This window comes from Camelus bactrianus, chromosome 8 (assembly GCF_048773025.1).
Source record: "Camelus bactrianus isolate YW-2024 breed Bactrian camel chromosome 8, ASM4877302v1, whole genome shotgun sequence".
NCBI lineage: Eukaryota > Metazoa > Chordata > Mammalia > Artiodactyla > Camelidae > Camelus > Camelus bactrianus.
In genome coordinates, this window is record NC_133546.1 from 60,083,560 (window position 1) to 60,108,132 (window position 24,573).

The 24,573-nt window shown below is 40.2% G+C and overlaps 2 protein-coding genes across 5 annotated transcripts in view; one reads left to right on the top strand and one right to left on the bottom strand.

Moving 5' to 3' along the window:
- Window positions 1-305: 305 nt before the first annotated feature.
- Window positions 306-4,189, bottom strand: PNRC1 (proline rich nuclear receptor coactivator 1). Its single transcript, XM_074368640.1, has 2 exons — window positions 3,511-4,189; window positions 306-1,385 (listed from the first exon to the last, which is right to left on the bottom strand). Exons 1-2 carry the CDS (start codon window positions 4,048-4,050, stop codon window positions 942-944), a joined length of 984 nt encoding a protein of 327 aa, XP_074224741.1. The 5' UTR covers window positions 4,051-4,189; the 3' UTR covers window positions 306-941.
- Window positions 4,190-4,424: 235 nt separating this feature from the next.
- RNGTT (RNA guanylyltransferase and 5'-phosphatase) overlaps window positions 4,425-24,573 on the top strand; it is a 264,604-nt gene continuing 244,455 nt past the window's right edge. For 3 of the 4 annotated variants that reach the window (XR_012508732.1, XM_074368638.1, XM_074368639.1), the window contains exon 1: window positions 4,425-5,646. Coding sequence is in view for 2 of the 4 variants with exons in the window: in XM_074368638.1 (XP_074224739.1) it covers window positions 5,562-5,646 (85 nt within the window). In the remaining 2 variants the exon portion in view is untranslated. The remainder of the gene's footprint in view (window positions 5,647-24,573) is intronic. The other variant, XM_010948946.3, reaches the window with a different exon arrangement.

Genomic DNA, 24,573 nt, shown 5'->3' on the forward strand with positions numbered 1-24,573 from the left:
CAAGTGCCATTTTCTTTCATTGTAAATATATGGTAAGTCAAATGGTATTTTATGAAACAGTTCATGCATAAAAACATATAAGCTATAAACTAGTCAGCCTTACTTTTGCCCACAACCATTTCCATTCATGAGATGGGGAATACCTCCCCTTAGAGGTAGTGGTGTCAAACTGGACTCTTCAAATTTCAGAGGGAGGAGGTACAATTAGTACAGACATTTAGCCAGTAAAATGCAAACTTAAAATCCATCTCCTAGTCACACATTCAAACATGAAAAAACAGCCACACACAAAGAGTCAAGACTAGTTTAAAAGGGGGGGGCCAAATTATTATTATTTAAAAATTTGATTACAACCGATTTTGTTGGCATTAAATTTTTAAATTTGAATGGATATAAACCAAAAACTAAATTTGGTAAAAAATGGGAAGTTGTTTTCCAGTAATTACAGATTATTAGAAGGCAGAAATCAATTTAGAGAAACACAGACAAACTCCATGTTTACAATGATTGTGCCACAGATTTAAACTTCAGTAGTGCATTAGTAAACTGTTCACATTTAGATCTTCACCTTGAGATTCGACAGCTGTTTCTTGAAAAAAAAATCTCAGTACCTTGTGCAAATAGATCGGTCTTCCATGTGCCTTAGCACACTTAAAATTTCTCCACTGTTTATATACAAAACACCTACCATTTGGGCAGGGCAAAATACATACTTTCATAACAAAACTATAATGTACCTCTCAAGTATGAACAATATACACATAATACATGGTATACAGTATTTACAAAATATAAAATATAATACAAGCTGTTTGTAATTTTTAAAACTCATCTTTTGCACTTGTATGTTGCAACAAGGCAACTTTCCATTTCTGTACCACATTTCTTTTTCAAGAGTCCAGGGATTTTGGAAAAACTATGTTTTACATACATACTGAAATCTAACTTTGAACTTTTAGGAGAGTTTTTAAGTGTACTGCCATCAACTCCCTATTCTGGTTGGAATTTTCAATGGTACTTCCCATCCAGTGACTAGGAGGCTTTGGAAGAACACTAGGAGAAGGTGGATCACTAAACTTTGCCCCAGCATAATTTTCCTTTTGGCTCACTTCAGTTAGCAATGCTGATTTCTTCAAATGCTTATTTTTAATGTTCTCGGTATTTTTAAAAGGCTTTTTTTCCTGCTTCTGAATTATATCAGATGAAACAGAATCCTGCCAAAAGTTATTTTCATTTCTTTTTGCAGAGGTGATCTTGGTTAGTGGTAAATTATATTTGCTTTTCTGTCTGTTTATCTTTGGTTGTTCACACAAGTGTATACCATGAACAAGCTGGCCGTGGGGAATGGCAATTTTCTCCGATTTTCCCATCTTTGATTTTAAAACCTACAAAGACAAGGAACATAAAAATGAATACAGTCTCATGATAAAAATCAGTCATGAATCTCACCATATATCTATTTTCTTATAAAAAGTTCCCCTGGACTTTCTCATTCACTGTCTTGATTAAATGTGCTTGCTACACTTATTACTGGATGTCCAAATAGGCACACGTATAATTGTACACTAGAAACAGTTAATCATCACTGTTACCAGGATGCAGTGTGAGGTGATTCTAAAATATAAAAAGCCCAAGGTAACCAGGTCCATCTTTCTATAAGAGCAATGGGCTATCTTCCAAACCTCTGTGCCAACCTCTTCCTGCTAAACTAAAGGTCAGTGTTTTTACAGTAGGATGTTGCCAAGAGAAATTTTCAAAAGCTTTGGTTAATTAAGCATTTAATCAAGAAAAGGGCTATGTTAATAGATACACTATTTACCTTTTAAGGTAAGTACTTGAAAAAATTATTTCAGAATAAAAATTTGATTAGCAGGAGCTAGATTTTAAGTGAGGAAGTGTTTTGATAATGGTTACTAAGTACACACATAAAAATTATCTCCCAGCTTCTAAAAGCAAAATTTCATAATTTTAAATACTAAAATACTTACCACTTTCTATCACCTTGCCCAGTTATACGTACAATACATACTAAGGAATGGTTTCTGCCAGTCCCCTACCTTCTGCTTTAACTGCTTCAAGAACTTTACTGCACGAATTCCACCCATTTTCCTAACTCAAGGGATCCTTATAGGAAGCCAGGAGGAGATGGAAAGACACGGTAATCTATTAGATCACTGCCCTTTCAACACTTGCAATACGGTAGGAAAACAAGACACAAATACAGAAAGCCGGAGCACAAGGTAACATAATCCATGTCAATAAAGTTAACTGCCAACAGAGCTCCCTGGTTTTAATACTGTTCTAGAACATAAAGGACTCTGACTAGGACAAGTACAAAAGCTCTTTTTTAGACTATCACTAAAATTTAAGAAGAGCCATGGAACTGAAAGGAATCGATGATAATTTAAGAGATCAAGGTAGGCAAATTTAACTTTTCCCAAGAGCACGGCTAGATAGGCTGCAAATCTCTCAGGCCAATATTCTTTCAACAAATGTCAGTAACTTATTTTCATCATTATTATGAAAGCCTTAAAAATTAAAGCCAATGTTTTATTTTGATAAAGGTTACTTTAAGTCATTTTAGCAACTTTATGCCGTTTGAGTTTTCATCAGTTTTATCCTAGTCCAACAGCAAATCGGGCAGCATAATGTAAATTGGTAACTTTCAAAAATTTCATTCTGGACACAAGTAAAACTGCTTTCCGTAAAGAAAGCAGGGAACAGTATTCAGCACGGGTTGTTAATACATTCCGCTCATCCGATAGACTAGCATACAAAATCTAGCGCTCCTAAGAGGCAACAACTCTGCCGTCGCTCCTGCCAACTTTCCAAGTTGAAAAGTACATGTAAGTAGGTCGGCCCGGCGAGGAGCCGAGCCCCAGTTGGATCGGCGCCCCACCCGGGGCACCTCACAACTCATCAAGAAGCCAACCGGAACCGGGCGGCCGGCGGCCCACTGCAAACCCTACAACGGGCGGCGCGGGGCCATACGCGCGTCCCGACTAGTCTCGGCGTTACCAACGGTCGGAAGCCGCCAGCGGGCCCTTAACCCTCGCCCTCCCACCCCAACCCTGCTCGCCTCCTTCATGGGCGCCGGACCGCTTAGCACGTAGCGCGCGCTGACGTCAGCCTCCCGCGGGCCGCGTCCCCCACCATGCTCCCCCCACCAAGCTCCCCCACCCCCGCGCGCGCCCAGAACGCCAAAACCCCCTGGAACGCCGCCAGCCTTCTAAATCCGGGCTGTTGCTGGGGCGCACACGCTCCTCTCATTGGCTGGCTCCGAGGAGCCAATCAGCAGCGCCAGCGCAAGCCTTCCCCCTCCCCCTTCGGCCCCCAGCAAGAAGAGAGCAGGCGTCACGGAAACTTCCCTCCCGAGTAAACAGCCGTCCCTTAACCCGGCCCCCCCCGTCTCGACCCCTCAGCGCAAGGCCCCAAACCTCGGGGCCCGGCTGTGTCCGTCTAGGGGCCGGGACGCCAACAGTCCCCGGCCGTGCCCCTTGCGGCCCTTACCTCTCTTCTGAACGAGGGCTGTCCGGGCGCCGCGGGCGGCAGCGGGCCAAGGAAAGGGCTGGCTTCCTCAGTTCGGGTTGCGGTCGCAGGAGCCGGGGCCCAGGCGGCGGCCTGGTCCGAGACTTGCTGCGCTGCGCTGTGGCCCGTCGCGGGGCTCCGCCTGCCCTCCAGGCTTGGCCGGTGCTGCTGGTACTGGTGGAAGCGGCTGGGAAGCTGCCCCGACGGGCTGGCCCTCACTTTCTTCTTTCGCCGCTTCTTCGGTGCTGCCCGAGGGGTGCCCCCCACCGTGGCGAGGCTGCAGCTGGGCAGAGGTGCCGGGGCGCGAGGCTGAGGGGTCAGACACGGACCGTCTCCCCCTAGGAAGTGAGGGAGGAAAAGGGTAGGGGGCAGCGCCCTGGGGTCCGGGATCCGGGGTAAAGACGGTGGAGCCGTGGTCACCATCGGGAGGGCCCCGAAGTAACCGCGGGCGGAAAAGCCCATAGGCGCAAGGCGGCCGCCCAGAACAAGCGGCTCCCGCTGCGGGACAGAAACGACGGTCATAGCGCTAAGAGGAAAAGTGGCTCAGAGGAGTAGAAGGAGGAAGTGAGGCCAGAAATCACAGGGCAGCGAAGGCGGCGGCTGCTGCTAAGAGAACCCGAGAGAAGCATGGACCATGGTTCGGGCGGTGGCGGCGCAGCAACAAATAGCCTCAGCCTCCGCTTTGAGTGTTGTTATCAGAAGCTCCGCCCTGTGCCCGCCCATCCTCTATGAAGACCCAATCGGAATGCGAAAGGGGATGCCACGCCCCTCTGGCCCCGCCTCCGCCGCCTCGGAGAGAGACACACAAACAACTCGCTTGCTGCAGCCCTGCACAAAGAGTGCGCACTGCGCAGGCGCTGCCAACGGGCTCTTTCGGGAAGAGTCGGTCCCGCGAACAATGAAGTTCCGTTTCAGCCCCACCTGCCCTACCTCCCCCACTCTTCTCGTTTCGCACCCCCGCACCTCGCCCTGAAGGCTTCGGTCAGACTGCAAGATCAAGGCTGAATTTGGGAATGGGAGTTGGGGCGGGAGCTAGGGGAAAAGAATCTGGAAGCATCAAGGCCACTGACGACTCTTCGGCCGCTGACCTTGGGGAAGTATTTATTTCAAGCTCAACATAATAACGTTATTATTTTTATTTAAGATTTCAAAGTACATTGTAGTGATTTCATTCTTCTCAATCATAAAGAAAACCAGTACACATTTAAGTTACATTTGATGAAGTGTGACTCACTTTTTTTCATTAACTCGGCTGAGAAACGCCGCTCATTAACTATGGTAATTGGAGTAAGAAGGGAGTGACTTACTGATTGAAATTGGCCTCTTAATTTATGCAAAGTTCTCCATAAATCCGTAATTGGGCATTGGAAATGTTACTGCTTTCGTACTGTGGGACTTTGGGATCGCGAATCAGTGACTGATACTGAGAAGGAAGCAAAGGAGGAGGCTTGCGTCTCAGAAAGTGAAACAGGTTTGCGACATGCAGTGCATTTTGCTAGCTGTGTTGATAGAAATCTCATCATCTGCCCGAACTATGCTCTCACACAAAAAGAATTGTGGCTATTTATTAAGCACTTACGTACCGCGAACTGTTCTTTACATAAATTATCTCATTTGAACCTCGAAACAACTCTAAGGAAAAGGTACTATATTTTATCTCCAGTTTACAGGAGAGAACGGGCTTAGGGAGGCAAAAAGAACTTGTCAAACACCATACAATAAGCTAACGGCAGGATCTGAACTCCAGGTTTGACGAAATATCCAGAGAAATGCTTCCCAATAACTTTATGTAAACATTTAATACTACGTTCCATCGTTACTGATTGCTGGACTTCCTCATTTTTGCTGGATTTTACTCACTTCTGTGTTTCCAACAGTTAAAACATAGTAAGTGCTCCTGATCGTTGGATGAATGGGAATCATACACTTCCAGAGCTGTAAAAGATCTTAGCCTTTCACTTGACGTCAGGTCTTGAAAATTGAAGTTGGGAGTTCAGATCCCTTGAGGAGAATGGTCTGGCAAGAGTGATCCCATGAGGAGAATGGCCTGGCAAGAGTTGATGGAGGAGAGCAGGCAAAGAGTACGGAACCTCTGGAATGAGGTAACTTGTTCTTTTGGTAAGAATTCCTACTTTCAAAGCACTTTTTCATGTGTTATCTCATTTTATTCTTGCTCTAATCCTTTAAAGTAAATAAAGATATGTAAATGGTGTAAATAAAGCCTTTAAGGATAGAGTAACTCACGAGAATTTAGGGACTAAATCACTTTAACTCCTAAAGCCTGACGCTCTGCTCTTTTCACTGCATCCCAGGGCCTAAGATTTGACTTTGTTGGGGGGGGGTTGGTAGGGGGTGCTATCAAACTGTCCTGAAGAATAATTTACCCTTCAGGGAGCTGCTAATTTATAGTCAATTCAGAGGGGCCCTAGATAAGGACAGCTATTATTGTCTGTGCGTGTGTCTCTTGGGTGAGTGTTGGGGTTATTTTTTTTTTGCATTTGAGACCTGAAGGGTAGGCCTTGTGTTAGACCCTGGATTCTGTAGCCTTGCAGCTGTGGCCACTTGAGTGTTAGGGGCTAAGATGGTGCCCACCACCAAGAGACTGGGAGCTGAAATGGACCATTGGAAGACAGCAGTCCGGGTTTTATAAACCAGATTATTGGATTTCATGTTACCCTTTGTGTATAGTTCCTATAGACCCTTAGTCTTCAGTAAGTTCTAAATTTAATATTCAAACCTAGTTTTATCTGTGCTATATGATACAAAGGAAAAGGTCAAATGCTCTTGTCTGAGCCCAAAGAGCCAATCTTGGAGGTAGCAAGGCATTCCAAGGGTAAAGTAACTCCTGAAAGGACTTTAGGGTTCTGAAAATTTTTGTTACAGTGCATGTCTTGGTTTTATTTTTGTTAAGTCAACAGTTTCTTTAGAGGAGTTTTGCTGCTGTTATTGTTGTTGTTGTTGTTTTTAATAAACAATTAGAAAGTAAACCAGGTATTAAAGAGCAGGGAAAAGAGGTAAAGCCCATTTGTGAAATAACCAGTTTACTTGCGTTAATGCATCACAGCCCTATGAATTCCTCTGCCTTCTTTTCTGCCTACCTTTGTGTTTCTCACTTTTTACTTCTGTCCTTCTCCTCTCTCTCGCTCTACCTGGAATATCATCTTTCCTCCTGCTCTGAATGTCTTTCTTCCTCACTTACTGTGACTTTATCTCCATTTTCTCTACCTGTTGTTGCTTAGATCTTAAATATCTGATCTCTAAAGGACACCTGTGTGAAGAGAGGAACAATTACTCCAATTTATACTTTGCTTTATTCTCAAATTATTAATCTTTCAGATCTGTGAAATAATATTCTTATAAACATTGAACATAAATATGAAATCAAAATATTTATACTTTACAAATTATTTTCCCTGACATTTAAGCATTGATCACAGACCTTATTTTATGAAGATATTCTGAAAAGTTCACTTAAAATTTAAGGTTTGTATTTAAAAGCAAACAAAATATGCACAAATTTTCACAGCAGTGACAAAATTTATACTGACACTTAAATTGTTGGTAAAGTATTATTACTATAGGTCGAAATTAATGTCTTCATTATCCCTCCGCTTACATCTTTCTGGATTTGCAGGAATTTTACCACTTGTTTATTTCTTAAACTTTCCTAAGAAGGACAGCAAGCCTTTGCAGGTTGTGCTCTGCACATGGGTGCCTGGCTGAAGGGACAGGAGGAGCTGAAATACAGCTCTCACTCTGCAGTTAAAAGCCATCCTCCCAGAGGCTGGGGCCACCTGGAGAAAGGGATCTCTTTTTCGTACTGGTACAAAGGTTTCAAAAGAACTAGTGGCAGCCCTGGGGTACAATAATATTATGGATACTTGATTCTGTTTCATCCTAGAAAGGAAACCAAAGGAAAAAAGCCTGTTATTTCAACCAGCTGAGGTTTCAACCAATTGAATCTTAGCTGGGTCACAGGCCTGGTTGTGCTTTCCGGCTGGCTCTCCTTTTATATACATTGCTAAAACTTTAAAAATCTTTGCTACTCATAGAATGCAACCTAATGCCTGTCCTGAAATATTTTTCGTTTCACTTGGCTACTTACAGAACCCAGTTTCTTTTTTTTTCTTTTTCTTTTTAAACAATGTAAACTTCTTTTTTTGGCGGGGGTTGTGGGTGGGAGAGGTAATTATATTTATTTATTTATCTACTGGGAATTGAACCCAGCACCTTGTGCATGCTTATGCACTCTACCACTGAGCTATACCCTCCCACCAGAACCTAGTTTCTTATCATTATATATTGACCTAGACAGTTCATTTTTGCAAACTGATTTTTGTCTCATTAATTAATTATAGTAAGTAAGAACACTGAAATATCATCTTTCATGAGACAGTGATGGAGGAGTCCACACAATTAACTGTCTTCTGTCTTCCTCAGTAGGTTTGGCAAATCAGCATCTTGAAACACAGCATTGAATTGTCTATTTGTTGAATCTCCATTCTGCCTGGTTGTTGTGTGTGACAAATGGTGTGAAGCAGTTCTTTCTGTTCTTGATATAGTTAATTTTTTTTTCCAGGATTGCTTGACTGATTCCCAATTCCTCCATTCATCCTTTTCTACTTTCACAATTAGAGACAAGGCATGTTTGTGCTTTATCAACTAATAATATGGTTTAGAGTTTTATAAAACCCCATGCATATAATTTTCTGTATTTATTCAAATTTTTAAAAATTAACAGATCTATATTATCACATTCACTGTCTTTTATAGCCAAACTGCCTAAGACTAAATTGTAAACTTTTTCCTTTGGAGAATCATTATGGACTTTCATAGATTAACATGTCAATGATCTATAATCATTTCCCTTTTTTGGCTCAAATCTTTAGACCTTGGCCAGTAAAAGGCCTTTTAAGATGGTCCTCTTGTCTCTTCAGCATTTCTCCCAAACATTTTTGAAAACATTCTTTCTTTGTATAGCAAGATGTTCCAGATTATCTTCTTTCTCTAACTGAAAACATGGAATGAGCTATTTTATAAGGAATCTTATTTCCTTTAAATGAAGAAAACTACTAGTGGCAAAATCTGGAAACCAGGGATGAATATCAGATTGTTCTGAATGAGTACAGATTGGGATTAGGATAATATCAATGCTAGACCAATTTTTTTTTTCAAAAAGTTGGAAGACATTTCTTTTTAAAGTCATGCACCTATGTTGATTTTTTAAAAATTCTAATTTAAGTCAAATACTATGAAATCATTTAGAACATTTATTCCATTGTAAAAAAAAAAATTATTTTTCTACCCAACATAATCCTAAATTTTTAACCCCTCACCCAAACTGCAGTTGTGCCCTCATGTATAATCCTTCGGTATCCCATCAGTCATCATTCACTTCATTAACTTTGATGTCTTAGTCTGTCTACTTTGTCTCTCATGTCTTTCTCCCCTTCTCATTTTTTCATTTTTTTCTGTTGTTCTCATCATGATTCTATTTCATTCCCCCTCGCTTAAATACTCAAACCCTGGAAGTAAAGCATAACCCCTGCTCTGGAGTGTTTTGTAACTGCAGACTCAGTGCTGCCTCATGATTTAAGCTCCCTGTCAAACTGGGGACATCCAGGCCCATCCCTACTTGCAACTATTCTTGATCAAGTCATCAAAAACTTAATGCCATTTGTGTGTGTGGCAATGCACTCTGTAGAATATTGGCACATTTTTATTGACTTATTGATATACATTTAGTTCAGCAACCAGTGTTCTCAGTAAGTATTCCAGAACAGTCTTACACATCAAAACAAATAGAGGAGAAAAGCAGATGACCACAGAAAAGAACTTAGGACAAGCAGTTTACAATTAATCAAGGTTTGAGTAAAATTATCTCTTTAAAAAAAAAGAGCATCGAAGGAGAACGGTATAGCCTAAGTGGTAGAGCACATGCTCAGTTAGAATGCACAATGTACTGGGTTCGATCCCCAGTACCTCTAAAAATAAGTAAACCTAATTACCTCCCCCCAAAACATAAAAAATAAAACAAATTAAAAAAAAAGAGTATTGAATACATTGTTAGTTTTTTTCGTAGCAAGAATTCACTCAGGTTACCTAAAGTAATGGGATGTTTGTTTTAGAGATATAAACACACAGACATAAGGGAGATAAGAGTGATCACAAACCAGGCCTCATAGGATCCCAAGAAATTCATGGGAAGAACCGGAATTACTGTATCATGCCTAACAGACCTGGAATGAGGTTTGGAAACTCAAAATTTCTTCAGGATCCAGTGCAGCCCTAGTTACTAGGTTATTTGGTCATCCCATCACAGAAGATGTTTTCTTGCTTTAATGTCCTGTCATTCCCATGACTCAACCACTTTCTGTTTATGCTTTTTGTGTTTCTTCTTCTACCACCGCTACCAGTTAACTCACTATTTATCTAAAGTTCAAATTCCAGAGGGAGGAACTGATTGGTCTAGTTTGGATTGGTTTTCACTGGATGTTTGAATGACTCATCACCATCATCCTGGTTCAACAGAACTTTCTTACTAGATCAGACCTTCTCTGGGCACTTCCTGGTGAGGATGATGAGGCAGGATGCGGATGGCGAAAGGCATGTACATAAGGAACCACTTAGAACCAGTTCAGGGACTGTGGACATGACAAGCATGGAGAGGCTTGGCCAGCCCAGTGCACTGTATAACCTGTCTTCCAGGCACCAGACATCCCTCTTCTCTGATGTACGTTCCCAGAAATCCAAGGGAAGCGAGAGAATATATGGAAACTCTGGAGATCTCTGATTTTTCTTGGAAAGTTGGATTTCTAACTATACTGTTCCATCATCCTTGGTGAAGCAACAGTTGGCTGGGGTTGAGTAGAGGTGGCCCTTTTAAAATAAGGCCCATGCTCATCCAGATCATTTAACTCCTTTACTCACCTGATTCTTTAGGCAAAAAAGCTTGAAATGCCTCTAAAAATAGATTGGAGGCAGTGAGGCAAATGGCAGTAACTTAGCTGTGAGGCACCTGTAGTCTCGGACGAAGATAGTTCGGAGGAAGTAGAAGGGTAGACATGGACATCAGAGCCAGAGACGGGGGGAGATGAGACAGGGTGGGAAGTATGAGGGGGAGCAGAGGGAAGGAGATGAGAGAAGAAGAGAAATGCTGCCAGGCTTTCCACTCTGGTTGACCTGTAGAGAAATAATAGCTTTGACAGGAGTAGAAAATCCAGAGGGGGCATTTGGGGAAGAAAATACAGTTGTCGGGGTTTAGTAAGGTTTTATTTTTGATATTTTCATTTTAAAGCCAAATTAATTGAATTTTTTTGTTTTGTTCCTCCAAAACAAAAGAACCTCAAAACAATTGTCTTTACTTGCCTTTGATCCCGTGGTAGAAAAATTATTCTTACTCTTGTTCAGCAAAAACTTGAAAATCCATTTGTTTAATCAGTCTGGTTATCTTTGGCGATTTCATTTGACATTTCCAGAAAATAGGAGTTAAACTACTTCTGAGAAATGTAAAATAAATTAAAGAAGATGAATTGAAACATACTCTCTCAAATCTCCTTTATTTTTCAGATCCCAGAACAATCCATTCAATCCTGTCCTTCTAGTCAGCTAAAAATTCTATGAAGAAAATAACATATTTCATTTTTACAAAATACTGCAGTGCCCCAATTTTTACAGTATTTGAACTTAGAGTGATCTGATAAAGTAGAATTTCAGACTCTAGGGCTCTTCCAGCTATGTAATGGTAAAAGGTTCAAAAATGAATACTTGTTTTAGAGAAATGCTTATGATTTTCAAGTCTAGGTGGGACTGTGTAGAGTTTTTTTTTTCCTGAAGTTTGTAACCCCAGAATACAAAAAATAAAATGAGATTTTGCCAATGATTTTCTATTAATCTTTCCTAAGAAAGAAGATTTTCCATGTCCTTATAATATCCAGAAAGATTCAGAATTTGTCCAAAACAACCCAATCAACATTGCCTGAGTTATCTTTACTGTGTCCTTATTGTATCCTTTGAAATTTAAGATTTGTATAAGAAAATAAAACTGAAATTCCCTGAGTTATATCGTTTTTTCACATTCCTGAACACAGAGAAAGACCAAAAGAATGTTTGGATTGCAGAGTCAAAGAATAAGCACAGAGCAGCTCAGGATGAAGCTGTGATGTTGGTATTTTGCCAGGTTTTCTCTGAGATATTGATTATGACTCTCAGCCAAATATGACTCACTGCTATAGATGCTATATCTAAAATTATGTCATTAGCTTTCTGAGTTTCAGAAGAGAGATGAGGATGATATTTTGGCCTAATTAGTAAGTTAGCATATTACAGTTATTCTGCATGTGTACAGCAATTGCATATAATGTGATTAGTTTAAACAGTGACATCACGGGTCCTTTAAGACACAGCCTTCCTAGGTCATCCCATAGCGATGCCCACTAGCCAAAAATCCATGTGGTGCACACCAAGCTTACCATCTGCTTCTTATTGCTGTACCATATAGTGTAAGCAGTCAGGCAAGGATCACCAGACAAACAAACAAACAGGAATGAAAAAGAACCTTCAGGACACAGAGACAGAGAGAAGAAAGTTTTTTTTTAAAAAAGCCCCTTTAATTAATAGCTTTAGAGTGTTAGGAGTATAGTACATCCATGAAACAAAAACAAGAGACTTTAAGAAGGAAATAGAATTTAAAAAGAGCTATGCAAATTTAAAACATCATGGCAAAAATAAAAATTCCAGTTGAAAAAAAAAAGGTAAATTTAAGGCAGTCTTCCAGAAAGTAAAACCTAAAGATGTTTGAAAAATAGGAAATAAAGGGAAATGATCAGATCTGTCCAGGAGACCCAATATTCGAAATAAGAATTCCAAAAAGCTAAAACAGCAAATTGAGAGAAGGAAATTAACAAGGAAATAAACCACGCAAATTTCCGAGAACTGAAGAACATGAAGCTGCAGGTTGAAATGGCTCACTGAGTGCTCAGCATAATGGATGAAAATAAGCCTACACCAAGAAAGATAATAATAAAAAAAGACATGGCTGTTAAAATCTTTCTGAGGGAAAAACAGGTCACATACAAAGCATCAGAATTAGAATAGTATCTGAAATAATCAGCTTGAAGCTAGAAGGCAATGGAACGATGACTTCAATTCCAAGAGTAAATGAATTCCAGCTTAGAAGTCTGTTTCCTCCTGTTATTGTGTCCCTCTGAAATTTTCAAGTTAACACCCTTCCTCCCAACGTGAAGGTTAGGAGGTGGGGCCTTTGGAGGGTGATTAGTCAGGAGCATGGAGCCCTCACGAATGGGATTAGTGCCTTTGTAATAGTTATGAGAGAGCTTGCTTCCTTTCCTCTGCTCTCTATCATACAATGAAAAGTCTGCATTCTGTAACTCAGAAGAGGGCTCTCACCGGAACCCAACCGGCTGGCACCCTCATCTCAGACTTCCAGTCTCCAGAAATGTTAGAAGTAAACTTCTGTTATCTATAAGCCACTCAGTCTGTGGTGCTTTGTTATAACACCCTAAACTAATACACCTCTCAAATTATTGAATCAAGCTTAAAGATATGATAAAGATCTTTCAAATAAATAAAGATCTTTCAAAAACATAAAAATTCAAGAAATTTCTACTGTGCATATTTCCCCCCTCAGGAAACTACTAGGAAAGGCATTTCATTAAAGAGAGTAAACTGAGAAAGAATAAGACATGGAAGCTAGGAAATGTGAGATCCCACATAGGTGAGGAGGGGAAGGAATTTCCAGCACAAGGGTGAGAGGTGAGTTCAGAATGATAGCTGTTCTGTGGCCTAGAGAGCAACCAGCTCAGCCTGAAGCAGGAAGATGGATGATTCTGAGCAGAGGGGAGGATTTCCAAGAGAAAAATGAAATTGATAGAATCTGCAATACGTTTGAAGGAATTGAGAAGTGGTGTACACTTTTAGCAGGGATCTTGGCAATGAATAAATGCTGGGTAAATGGAAAATGAAGCAAGGAAAAGAAAGTCAAGGAAAGAGCAAGGCAATTATTAATTCCAGAGAAGAGGAAAAGTCCCAGGAAGAGGCTATCTTCATAGTAAAACTAGTTACATGTTAACACCTGATAAAAAGAGACAACAGGACCCAAGTAGAGTCACTATTGTCACACCAAAACTTAACACCTAGCCTAATTGCAGTTTTGGTTTTAAGTCTGAAATTTTCTGATCAGCACTAATAAGGCAACCTGCCTAAGACCCCTGCCTCCCGCTCAGGGAAGGTGATCTTCCTTGAAATAATCCACTCTTCTAACTTCCCTGTCCTGGGGGTAGGGAGTAAAGGTTACAGCTCAGTGGTAGAGCTTGGCTTGTAGGAGGTCCTGGGTTCAACCCCCAGTGCTTCCAAGGGAAAAAAAAAAACAACAACCCCAAAAGCTTGCTAACTTCTTTGTCACTCCTTCTTTCTGCCTATAGAAACCTTCCATTTTGTACAACTCATCAGGAGGACTTCTCCGCTTGCCAGATGAGATGCTGCCCGATTCATGAGTCATTTAATAAAGCCAAGTAGAGTGTCAGATTTACTCGGTTGACTTTTGTTTTCTGACACACCAAATATCAATAGAACCCAGACTTCTGATATAAGTCTCCTAGGAGGATGGGGAAGGAGAGTGTACGTAATGTGTGTATGTGTAAGTATATGTATGTCATTGTCACTGGATGATCACAGAGCTAAAATCTCAGCTTCATAGTAGAAAGTCATCAGTTTATATTGAGCCAAAAAATAAATATATTATTAGCATTTTATTTTAAAATATGAAGATTAATACTAAAAGAACTGGTAAGTGGGTTAGAAGGTTGCTCGGGGGAGGAGATGTGGACAGGAAGCCAGGGTGGGCAGAGGGAGTCCAGGAGGCTGGTTTCATTTTAGGTCTTGTATTTACTTTACTTTTTAAAGAAATACATGGTTTTTAAAAAAGTAGACTGACAAGATTTCAAAGTTAAAGTACAGGTACAGGGGCGTGAATGTGCAGGGCAGGCATGAGTAGGAAACAAAATAATCCAGAGATACTGGAACATTAGATGGAGGTCATACTGAGAGGGGCACTCAGGGCCCTGCTGATGAACTTTGAATTCCTCATCTGTGCTGTGGTTAACCTGAAAAGTGCGTAAAGGATGCCATGTGTAGTGGAGAGTACTTTGGAGGGGTTAGAAAGAGAGACCTAAAACAGCCAAAGCAGAAAAGCAAGGAGACTAGTTAGAAAACATTTTAACTGATAAGGTTCGAGGGAACTGAGGCACCTTGGATGGGAGTAGAAGGGATTAGGTAAGTGAGAAATCCTCCAGGTGGAGTTGACAGGATTTGGTATACTGATAAATTGCTGGAGGGAGGGAGAAAAGAGAGTTAAGAATGACTTGGATTTTTCTAACCATGCCATCTGTGGGATACTGATGCCAAAATTTAGTCTGTCCAATTGTAATTGTCCTCCTCATTTCCCAGAGTTTGCTCTAAAAGATATTTGATCTTTAAGAAAATAAAGGCACTGAGTTTGGCTGAAAGAAAAAAAAACCTTTCCACTGGGTAGATCTACCTACATTATTTCAGGGTCGTTATGAGGTCCCAAGGATGTGAAAGTGCTTATTACACTGTACAAATATTGGTGATTCTCTCCTGGCCATTATTAATTTCCAAAGGATGGGACACAATTCCTGAGGGCAATGCCAAATTAAAAGTTCCAAAAAACATTTTGAGCAACATCAGGAGCACTAAACACTGACACACATTGCCAACATGTATCAGCAGGCTTCAACATGGGCATGTCTTTCACTGTGACATTATTCTATTATATTATATATTACATTACATACTGGTGTAGTGGGTTAAATGCTCCTCTCCTCCACGATATGTCCATATCCTAATCTCTAGAACCTGTAAATGTTAACTTATTTGGAAAAAGGGTCTTTACAGGGTTATCAAGTTACAGATCTAGAGCTGAGGACGTCATCCTGGTTTATTGGGGTAGATCCTAAATTCAATGACAAATGTCTTTATAAGAACTTCCAAAGGGAGCAGGACCCTGTCTTTTGTACTTCTGGCCTCCAGAACTGTGAGAGAATACATTTCTGTTGTTTTGAGTCACTACATTTGTGGTAACTTGTCATGGTAGGATTAGGAACCTAATATAATTGGTAATATTACATTACCTAAATGTCTTAAAATATCCAATAACCTAAATGTCTTATATATGAGATTAGATGTTTGGTTTCAAGGAGAAGAAACCATACAAGCTAACTCAAGCCAAACAGGATTTATTCTAAGAATGCCAAGCTCAAGAAATCCATGGGAAACTCACCAAGCCTGAGTAGGAGCCCAGGAGCAGCTTCCACACAGCCTAGTAGCTCTCAGGGTGGTGCTGCTTCCCTGCCCCAGGGCCAAGTCAGCCTCGGGAGTCTCTCTTCTAGATTTCCAAGGAAGGGCTCTGAGTGACTCAGCCTGTATCCACTCTTGGCCCAGTCAATTGTCAGTGGAGCTTCAAGCAATTTGTAATTTATTCGCTTTGTCCTTTTTACTAAGTAGCTTTCTGCTAAGGCTTTTAAGTCAAGAAATTAATGTGTTTTTCCTATAAAGTGTGCATTATTTGCAAAATCATCATGAAATATACATAACATAAAATTGACCATTTTAACCATTTTTAAAGTGTACAATTTGGTGACATTTAGTACGTTAACAATGTTGTTCAATCACCACCACTACCTAGATCCAGAATATTTTTATCACTCTGAATCCTTACCCATTGAGCAGTCACTCTCCATTTCTACCTCCTTTTACCCCTGCTAACCACTGATCTGCTTTCTACCTCTGTGGACTTGCCTTTTCTGAACATTTTGTATAAATGCAATCATATAAACGTGGCCTTTAGTGTCTGGGTTTTTTCCACTGACTGTAATATTTTCAAAGATCTGTATTGTAGCATATATAAGTATTTTATCTCTTTTTATGGCCAAATACTACTCCATTGTATGGATATACCACATCTTGTTTATCCAACCATTAATTGACAGACGTCTGGGTTGTTTCCATCTCTTGGCTATTGTGAATAGTGCTGCTATGACCATTGGTGTACAAGGGTTTGGACACCTGTTTTCAATTCTTTTGGGTATGTACCCAGGAGTGGGATTGCTGAGTTATATGGTAGTCATATATTTATTGGAGAACCACCAAACTGTTTGCCACAGTGGATGCACCATTTTACATTCCCACCAGCAATGAAGGAAGCTTTCAGTTTCTCTTTTCCGTTTTCACCAAGAAGTTGTTTTCTGGTTTTTTGTTTGTTTGGGGGATTATGGTCATCTTAGTGGGTATGAAGTGGTATCTCATCATGATTTGGTTTTGCCTAATGATGTTGAGCATCTTTTCATATACTTATTACTCATTTGTATGTCTTCTTTGGATAAATGTCTATTTATTTATTTGTTTATATTTAAAAACTTTAATTTTAATTAATTTTTGGAGGGGTACATAATTAAGTTTATCAATTTTTTTAATGGGGGTACTGGGGATTGAACCCAGGACCTCATGCATGCTAAAGCACACACTCTACCACTGAGCTGTACCCTCCCCCACCCCAATAAATGTCTATTTAAGTCCTTTACCCATTTTAAAATTAGGCTGTTTATCTTTTTGTTGTTGAGTTGTAAGTGTCCTTTATATATCCTGGATACTAGGCCCTTGTCAGGTATATATGACTGGCTTTTAAATATGGCTGCAGAAGCAAAATCACTTGCTATTTTTCAGTCAGGGTATTTACAAACAGAAAAAAACAAGGTTTTGGTTTGTGCACACTCACCACAGGTTAAAACCCACAATTTAAATAACCATCTAAGAACACCCTATGTTCCTTCCTAATGATTCAGTAGCTGCAGCTGTACAAGTGGTGTTTGTCATCCTCTGTCCTCTCAAATTCATCTTGGGGTACCCCATGGACAGTCAATGACATGTCTATTTCAACCCTTTGTGATTTCAGGTTATTCCAAATTTCCCTTGTTACTTTGGCTTTCTTCTAACTGTTTTGAACTTATATTTGAAACTTTCTGTTTTTAACTACCTATCCATGTTTGGTTTAGAAAATTTAGTTTTTTAATATTATTACACTATAAAAAGGTAAACCAAAACATGATGCTAACAATCAAGAAAACTAGGAACTTTGATATTTTTGAGTTTTCAGGGAACTGACCATGGTGGGAAGTAGAACTAAACACAACCTAGTAAATAAAACAAAAGTAAAGTACAGTAAAGTAAAAAAAAAAAAAAAAAATTAAAATTAAATAATGACGGCAGGAAGATGGTCTAATTTTTGTGAGTTAGGGATTTTTAAGTGATCAAAAGTTGAAAGTCATAAAATGAGCTCATATTTCCAAAAAAAAAAAAAAAAAAGCTTTTGAAGGCTTGCTGAGAAGTCACAAGCTCAGCTCCCAGATTCCAATGGTCAGGCATAATTTATATCTCTTAAGTCCACTCACCCTGATTACTTTAACACACTGCAGCGTTGCCATCAGATTGTCAAAAGTGTCAAAATTTCCATTTGCTCAGCACATACAGTTTTTCTCTTCTCCAGACTTTCATACATGGAAAAAGAAGATTCTGTTTATACCAAATCTTTTAATAATTTTGTCATTTTAGAAGATGAACCACATGAATCCTTTGGTGTCTTATAATACCCCTTGGTCACTGGCATCTGATGTATACACACCAGATGTCATTTGTAAATTCTGGAGTCGTTTGAACCCACTTACTTTCTTGATGAGAAAACTGAAATAATTTGCCCAGAGTTTAGAGTTAAAGATAGAACCCAGTACACAGAATGGGAGAAATTATTTGTAAATCATCTATCTGATAAGGGACTTGTATCCAGAACATATAAAGAACTCTTACAACTCAATAATAAAAAGGCAAAAAGCCCAACTAAAAAACTTGATTTGAATAGACATTTCCCCAAAGAAGATATATAAATGGCCAATAAGCACATGAAAAGATACTCAACATCATTAATTATTAGTGAGATGAAAATAAAAAGCCATAATGTGATACCACTTCACATCCACTAGGTTGCTAGGAATAAAGGAGAATGACTGATGTTGGTGAAGATGTAGAGAAACGAGAACTGTCATACATTGTTGGTAGGATTGTAAAATGTTGCTTTGGAAAATAGTTTGTCAGTTTCTCGAAATGTTAAATATAGTTCTTTATGAACAAGCAATTCCACTCTTAAGTATATACCCAAGAGAATGTGAAAACATACAAAACCTTGTACATAAATATACATAGCAGCATTATTTATAATATCCACAAAGTGGGAACAACCCAAGTGTCTGTCAATTAGTGGGTGTCTGTCAGTTAATAAAAGGGCCAGTAAGATGGGGTATATTCATACAGTGGGATAGTATTTGGCCATAAGAAGGAGAAAAATACTGGTATGTGCAACAACATGGATGAACCTTGAAAACATGTTCAAAGTGAAAGAAGCCAGACACAAAAGGCCACGTACTGTATGATTCTGTGTATATGAAATGTCTAAAAAAGGCAAATCCATAGAGACAGAAGGAGGTTAGTAGTAGACAAAGGCTGGGAGGATAAGGGAATGGGGCGTGACTACTAATGAGTATGGGGTTTCTTTTTGAAAAAAAAGTTTTTGCTTTAATAAAAATGTTTTAAAATTAGATGGTGGTGATGGTTGTATAATTCTGTAACAGACTAAAACTCACTGAACTGTAAACTTTTAAAGTGTGAATTTTATGACATGAAAATTTATCTCAATAAAGCTGTTATATTAAAAAACAAAAACCTCAGTCCTTGATTATACTTATTCATTGAGCTAATAGGTTAAGGAGTTCTTGGAGAGACACAAAACTCTTCTGTTTCCACTTGGGAAACTTCTCTGGCTGGTCTCTTTTAATTTATTCATCTATAAAAATTTTGAATCACCATGTTGTACATCTGAAACTAACATAATATGGTAAATGAACTATACTTCAATAAAATTTTTTAATTAAAAAAATTTATTCATCTTTTTATTTGTCAGTCAAGTTTTCCATCAAAGTGACACATCTCCCTTCCCAGGCACTATTGTCCTGATTTAGGTTAAAATCTGTGGAACCCTTTCAATTTTAAATAGGTAAAAGTAGAGCTTCTTTGGTTGGAAATGACATGCAGGATTCGGTATATTAAACATGTGCTTTCATATATAGTCTGATTTTGTTATATGATAGACAGTAAGACAAATCTTGTAGCTGGAACTTTTTCTGAATAATAGGGAATATTATTAGATCACCAACTAATAACTGTCTCTACCTAAAACCCTTAGTGGGACTTAAAACAGTAAGCGAGTCCTGCCCTGGAGCAAAAGTATAAATAAATACAGCTTTTAACACTATAAAAGATGTGCCTTTTAGAAGGAATTGTGGAGCACTCCCATAAGATAGGTGGATGTAGGGTGTTGAGTAAAATGTCTAAAAACCCCACAAGTATACATTTCCTACTTTCAAAGAGCTTATACCTTCTTGGGAAGGCAAGCTTTACATGAACAGTTCAATTAAATAGCACAATGTCTGAAAAGCACATGCTTTTGGTACACGTTAAATAATACCGCTAGCATTCACTCACTTAACTTTCATTTACTAAAAATCTTTAAGTGCTTTTAGTGCTTTCATTCACTAAAAACATTTTAAGTGCATTCACTAAAAATGTTTTAAGTGCTTTATGAGCCTTGGCATTACTGTGCTAAACAAGACAGTCATGGTTCCAGGCCAGCCGAATGCAATGTAGAGTGAAAAGGCAAAAGATGTTGCAAGTCAGTGTAGGACTAAGTGCTGTAGAGGTGGGAAGTTTATCTCTAGGTACCAAGTTTGGGTTTGTTATCTGTTTGCTAACATACTCCAAGGTGTGGCTCTTGCCTCTAGTTGCAGCTGAACACAGGCACTCACATAACCACACACACATCCTTCCGGGTAGAGCTAGACCACTTGTGATGGAAGATGGGTGGTATCAATGGTCCTGGACAGGACCATTGACAGCTGCTGCCTGTGCCTTCCCTCCAGAAAGCAGATAAGCAAGATACACAGTGAAGGTGCAGGTGGTGGTGCTGGCCCATGGGGAAGGGTTTGTAAACAGGTGCTCCCTGAAACCTTCCCACCCATGGTAGCAAGGCCACTCCAAGCTGCTGAGAATTCATTAGGCTCGGAGCTCCACTTGATAGTCTGCTGTCTTTCCATCAAAAGGGAACAAGGCTGTGGCCCTGCCAGCCAGGCCCAAGAAGATACTAGAAAGGTGGGAATATGATGATGGACACCAGCTCCTCCCCCTCTGAGAACCAGTTCCTTCCACGCCCAGCAGGCTGGGCTTTCTTGTTTGTTTCCTTCTTTCAGCCCAGGCACTGAGTCACCTTTGTTCATGAGTGTGCTGGAGCTGCACAACCTCTGATACCTTCTCACTGAAGATGCCCAGTGTGTCTTCTTTCCTTCATCCCCCTTCCAGGATGTCTAGTCCACTCCACTCCCTTCTCCCAGGAGCAGCACCCTCCCTCAGGAACTTACGTCTTCTCTAACTGTCCTACTCAAGGCTGCCAGCTGTCTTATACATTATGGAAGAACTGTGCGATCCCAAGCAAAGAAACGGGAGGCAGGGAAAGTGAGAAATGGGGAATCTGTTCTTACTGCAGGGTCTGCAGTTTCTGGAGGGTAGGGGGCTCTTTAACAGACAAGGATCATCATTGCTGCAGCCACTTGCGCTTTGGGACTGCAGTTTTCAGAATGTGGTCAGAAACCCCTGCAGTCCCTAAGAGCCTCCCTTTGCCAACTACAGGCCTGGGTAAGGCCAGATTTCAACACAAACTTATCACAACAGATTGAACAGAGAAGCAGACGTGAGAATCCAGCTGCCTTTGATGAAGCTAGACACGCGAGACTGGCAAAAAAAAGTAAATGCTGCTCCTCTCAGTAACTTTTGGTTTGGAAAATATAGCTGTATTTTAAATAACAATATTATCTACGCTAACACATAATAGTTTGGTTAACTTTAAATACATTAATATGTGTTTAAATTTTTGTTTTCATTTTATTATTATACTTTTTAAATGGAGGTACTGGAGATTGAACCTAGGACCTCGTGTGTGCTAAGCATGCGCTCTACCATTGCTCTCTACCCACCCCCTTTGTTTTCATTTTAATACAATAAATATTGACATAACTCAAGTAAAGAGAGCTCATTGGAGTCCTCAACCATTTTTCAAAATGTAAGGGGATCTGAGATTTAAACGTTTGAGAACTGCTGCTCTAGGGCTACTCTTGGCCCCCATTTCTTCTCTTTCTTGCTCTTCCCGAGGGACCTCACCGAGCCCCACTGCTTCAGCTCCCACCTCCAAGCTGGTGATTGCCGTGGGCAGCCCATGAGCTTCTGTGTGCCACCCTGCAAGGACCTGGAGAGAAGGGAAATAAGATTGCCCCGAGAATTGAACTGGATAAATCTATACACAGAAGATGTGATCTACCATTAACTCATTCAACAAATATTTATTTAGCACCTACCTTGTGCCGCATACTATTTTAGATGCTCCGGCTACAGCAGCAAGCGAAACAGAAAATCCCTGAGTGTTCTGCTGGGGTGTATTGGGAGGGTATAAAAGAAGATGGTGGGAAATAAAACCATAGGTAGAAATAATACTAAAATTTATTTGTAAGAGCTTGACTTTATGAAGTTTTGGGGATAATCCTAAATTCCAGTTTTCTTTCCCTACAAGGTTCCCAAAGGTGATATTCAGACAACAGCCACTGATAAAGAAAAGCAAAGAAATGTAACAAAGATTATGGGTGGGTGGGAGGTGTATGTGTGTTTTCTTCCATCTCATAAATTATGTTCCCCAGTAGCCATTCTGCTGGTATGCTTCTGGGAAGTAGATGTTTACACATTTCAGCTTGGTAAGGAGGCAGGTATGATGCAAGAAAAGTTCCTGCCAGCCACGGGAGTGGGGGATGGAGGAGAGCCAGGAGCAGCTCAAGGACAGGAGCAGACAAGCATCCTTGCGACACAGGTTGGTGATGATGAAAAGAACCACCATGAGGTCACCTAAACACCAACTACCAGACACTGTCTCAAGGAGGAACAGAAAAAGGGAGAGAAACAGCTTTACTAGAGAGTTGTGACCTGGGATAATACTATTTTAATTTAGAAGCGTGAAATACTTTAATCGGTGATTTTAAGCTCCAACATTTTCTTTGCACATCTGGGAGATGTGTGATAAAATTTCAATTTGGCTGCATTAACATTTTATCTCCTTTTTTTTCTTTTTAATGGAGGTACTGGGGATTGAACCCAGGACTTCCTGCATGCTAAGCATGTGCTCTACCACTGAGCTACCTGCCTCCTTGCTAATCTTTTATTGTTGCTGGGCTTGTATGTGAAACCCTGTGGCAGGGAACCCTGGCAACAGTGACTCAATGAGACACTTCCTTCTCCTTAAACCTAAAACCAGTTGGTCACATGGGACACAGGAGGTTGAGAAGAAGAGACACCAGGAGGAAAAGAGAACAGAATAGACAGGTCTTTTCTCCAGAAGAAAATGGCTCCCATCTTCTCTGTCACTGGAAGGAAAAAGCAGAGAGAGATCTGGCTGCTTACCACATACAGCAGGCACACAGGAAGAAGAGTGGGCTAGAGAGAAAAAGTGTGTGGGGGGGTGGGGGTGTCTCCCATGGCCTTCAGTTAAAGAAAGAAAGAAAGAGAGACCCTCTCTCTTGTGGTCCAATCCCTGACCAGAATGACCCATTAGAATAGGCTCTCCTCTTTGGAGTTGAGAATGAAAGTAAAGACCAGGGAAGAACTTAAGCAGACACTCTTCTCACGCCCAAACCACAGCATCCATATCACTGAAATTTAGGTATTTTAAATAGGCATCTTAATTGGGACTCAAGAAAAGAAACTGAAGTCATCCGCTAAGGAAGGAACAGGGTCAGGTTTTGAATCCGGGTTTGTCTGTTTGCAAAGAATAACCAGTTTCCATTGAATCATGCCACTGCCCCCACAAGCCCCCCTACCCTTCACAATAAGAGCCTGATTTGGTTAGTATACCTAATCTTTCTTGCATCATGCAGTCCCATGTCCTTTCCCGCCCTGGGATATTAATGAACTTATCTGTCACGAGGGGCCACACCTATGGTCATTATTCATACATCAGCTAATGTTTATTGAACTTGAGGACTTTCCTCAGTTCTGAGCCCTGAAATCACTTCTGTGGTCATTTCCTGAAATGTGATATGCAGTGAAATGGATCCAGCCACAGGAGGGGAATGATTTGGAAAGTCAGGAGGTGGAGGATGAGAGGAGAAAGACAAACCAGCAACAGCCCTAAAGGAGCTGCCATTCCTGGCTGTGAGCAGGACAGGGACTGCGCTGTTTACACGAAATTTGATAGTGGCGGTGAGACCACCCTTTGCCGTGTGGTTTCTCCTTGACTGTTGCTGTGCTGGTGGAATCTCATCCTGTGGCTAGACTGCTTTTTTTTTTTTTTTTTTTAACTTTTTTCCTTTTTTAAAAAGTTTATTTTTGTTTTTTTTAAAAAATTGAAGTATAATCAGTTTACAATGTGTTAGTTTCTGGTGTACAGCACAATGCTTCAGTCATACATGAATATACGTATATTCGTTTTCATATTCTTTTTCACTATAAGTTACTACAAAATGTTGATAGATTGTGCTTTTTACAAGATTTATTTTTAGAAGCTGTTTGCATTTTTCCAAAGTTCCCCCAGCAATTCGAATCACCTTCTTTCAACTTTCATTGAGGTGCCTAGACAAAATGACGCAGATGAAGCTGTTAAAAGGCAAACTGAAGCTTATTAAACATTTTAAGAGTTTATTTGAGCAAAAATCAGTTGGAATCAGGCAGCAGCAGAGTGGAAGTAGTTAGGAGCGCCCCCACCCCCAGCAGGAACTAGGGGGAGACTTTTACAGTTAAAAGGCAGAAGCAAAGCAGGAAAATTATTCTATTGGCTATAGTTTACACCTTTGCCTTATTTGGAAAAGACTGCTT

Excerpts from the sequence above, each read along its gene's own strand:
- PNRC1 (XM_074368640.1), bottom strand. The coding sequence starts at position 4,050 with ATGACCGTCGTTTCTGTCCCGCAGCGGGAGCCGCTTGTTCTGGGCGGC. Across the intron at positions 1,386-3,510 it reads AGCCCTCGTTCAGAAGAGAG|GTTTTAAAATCAAAGATGGG; the intron begins GTAAGGGCCGCA and ends TTGTCTTTGTAG.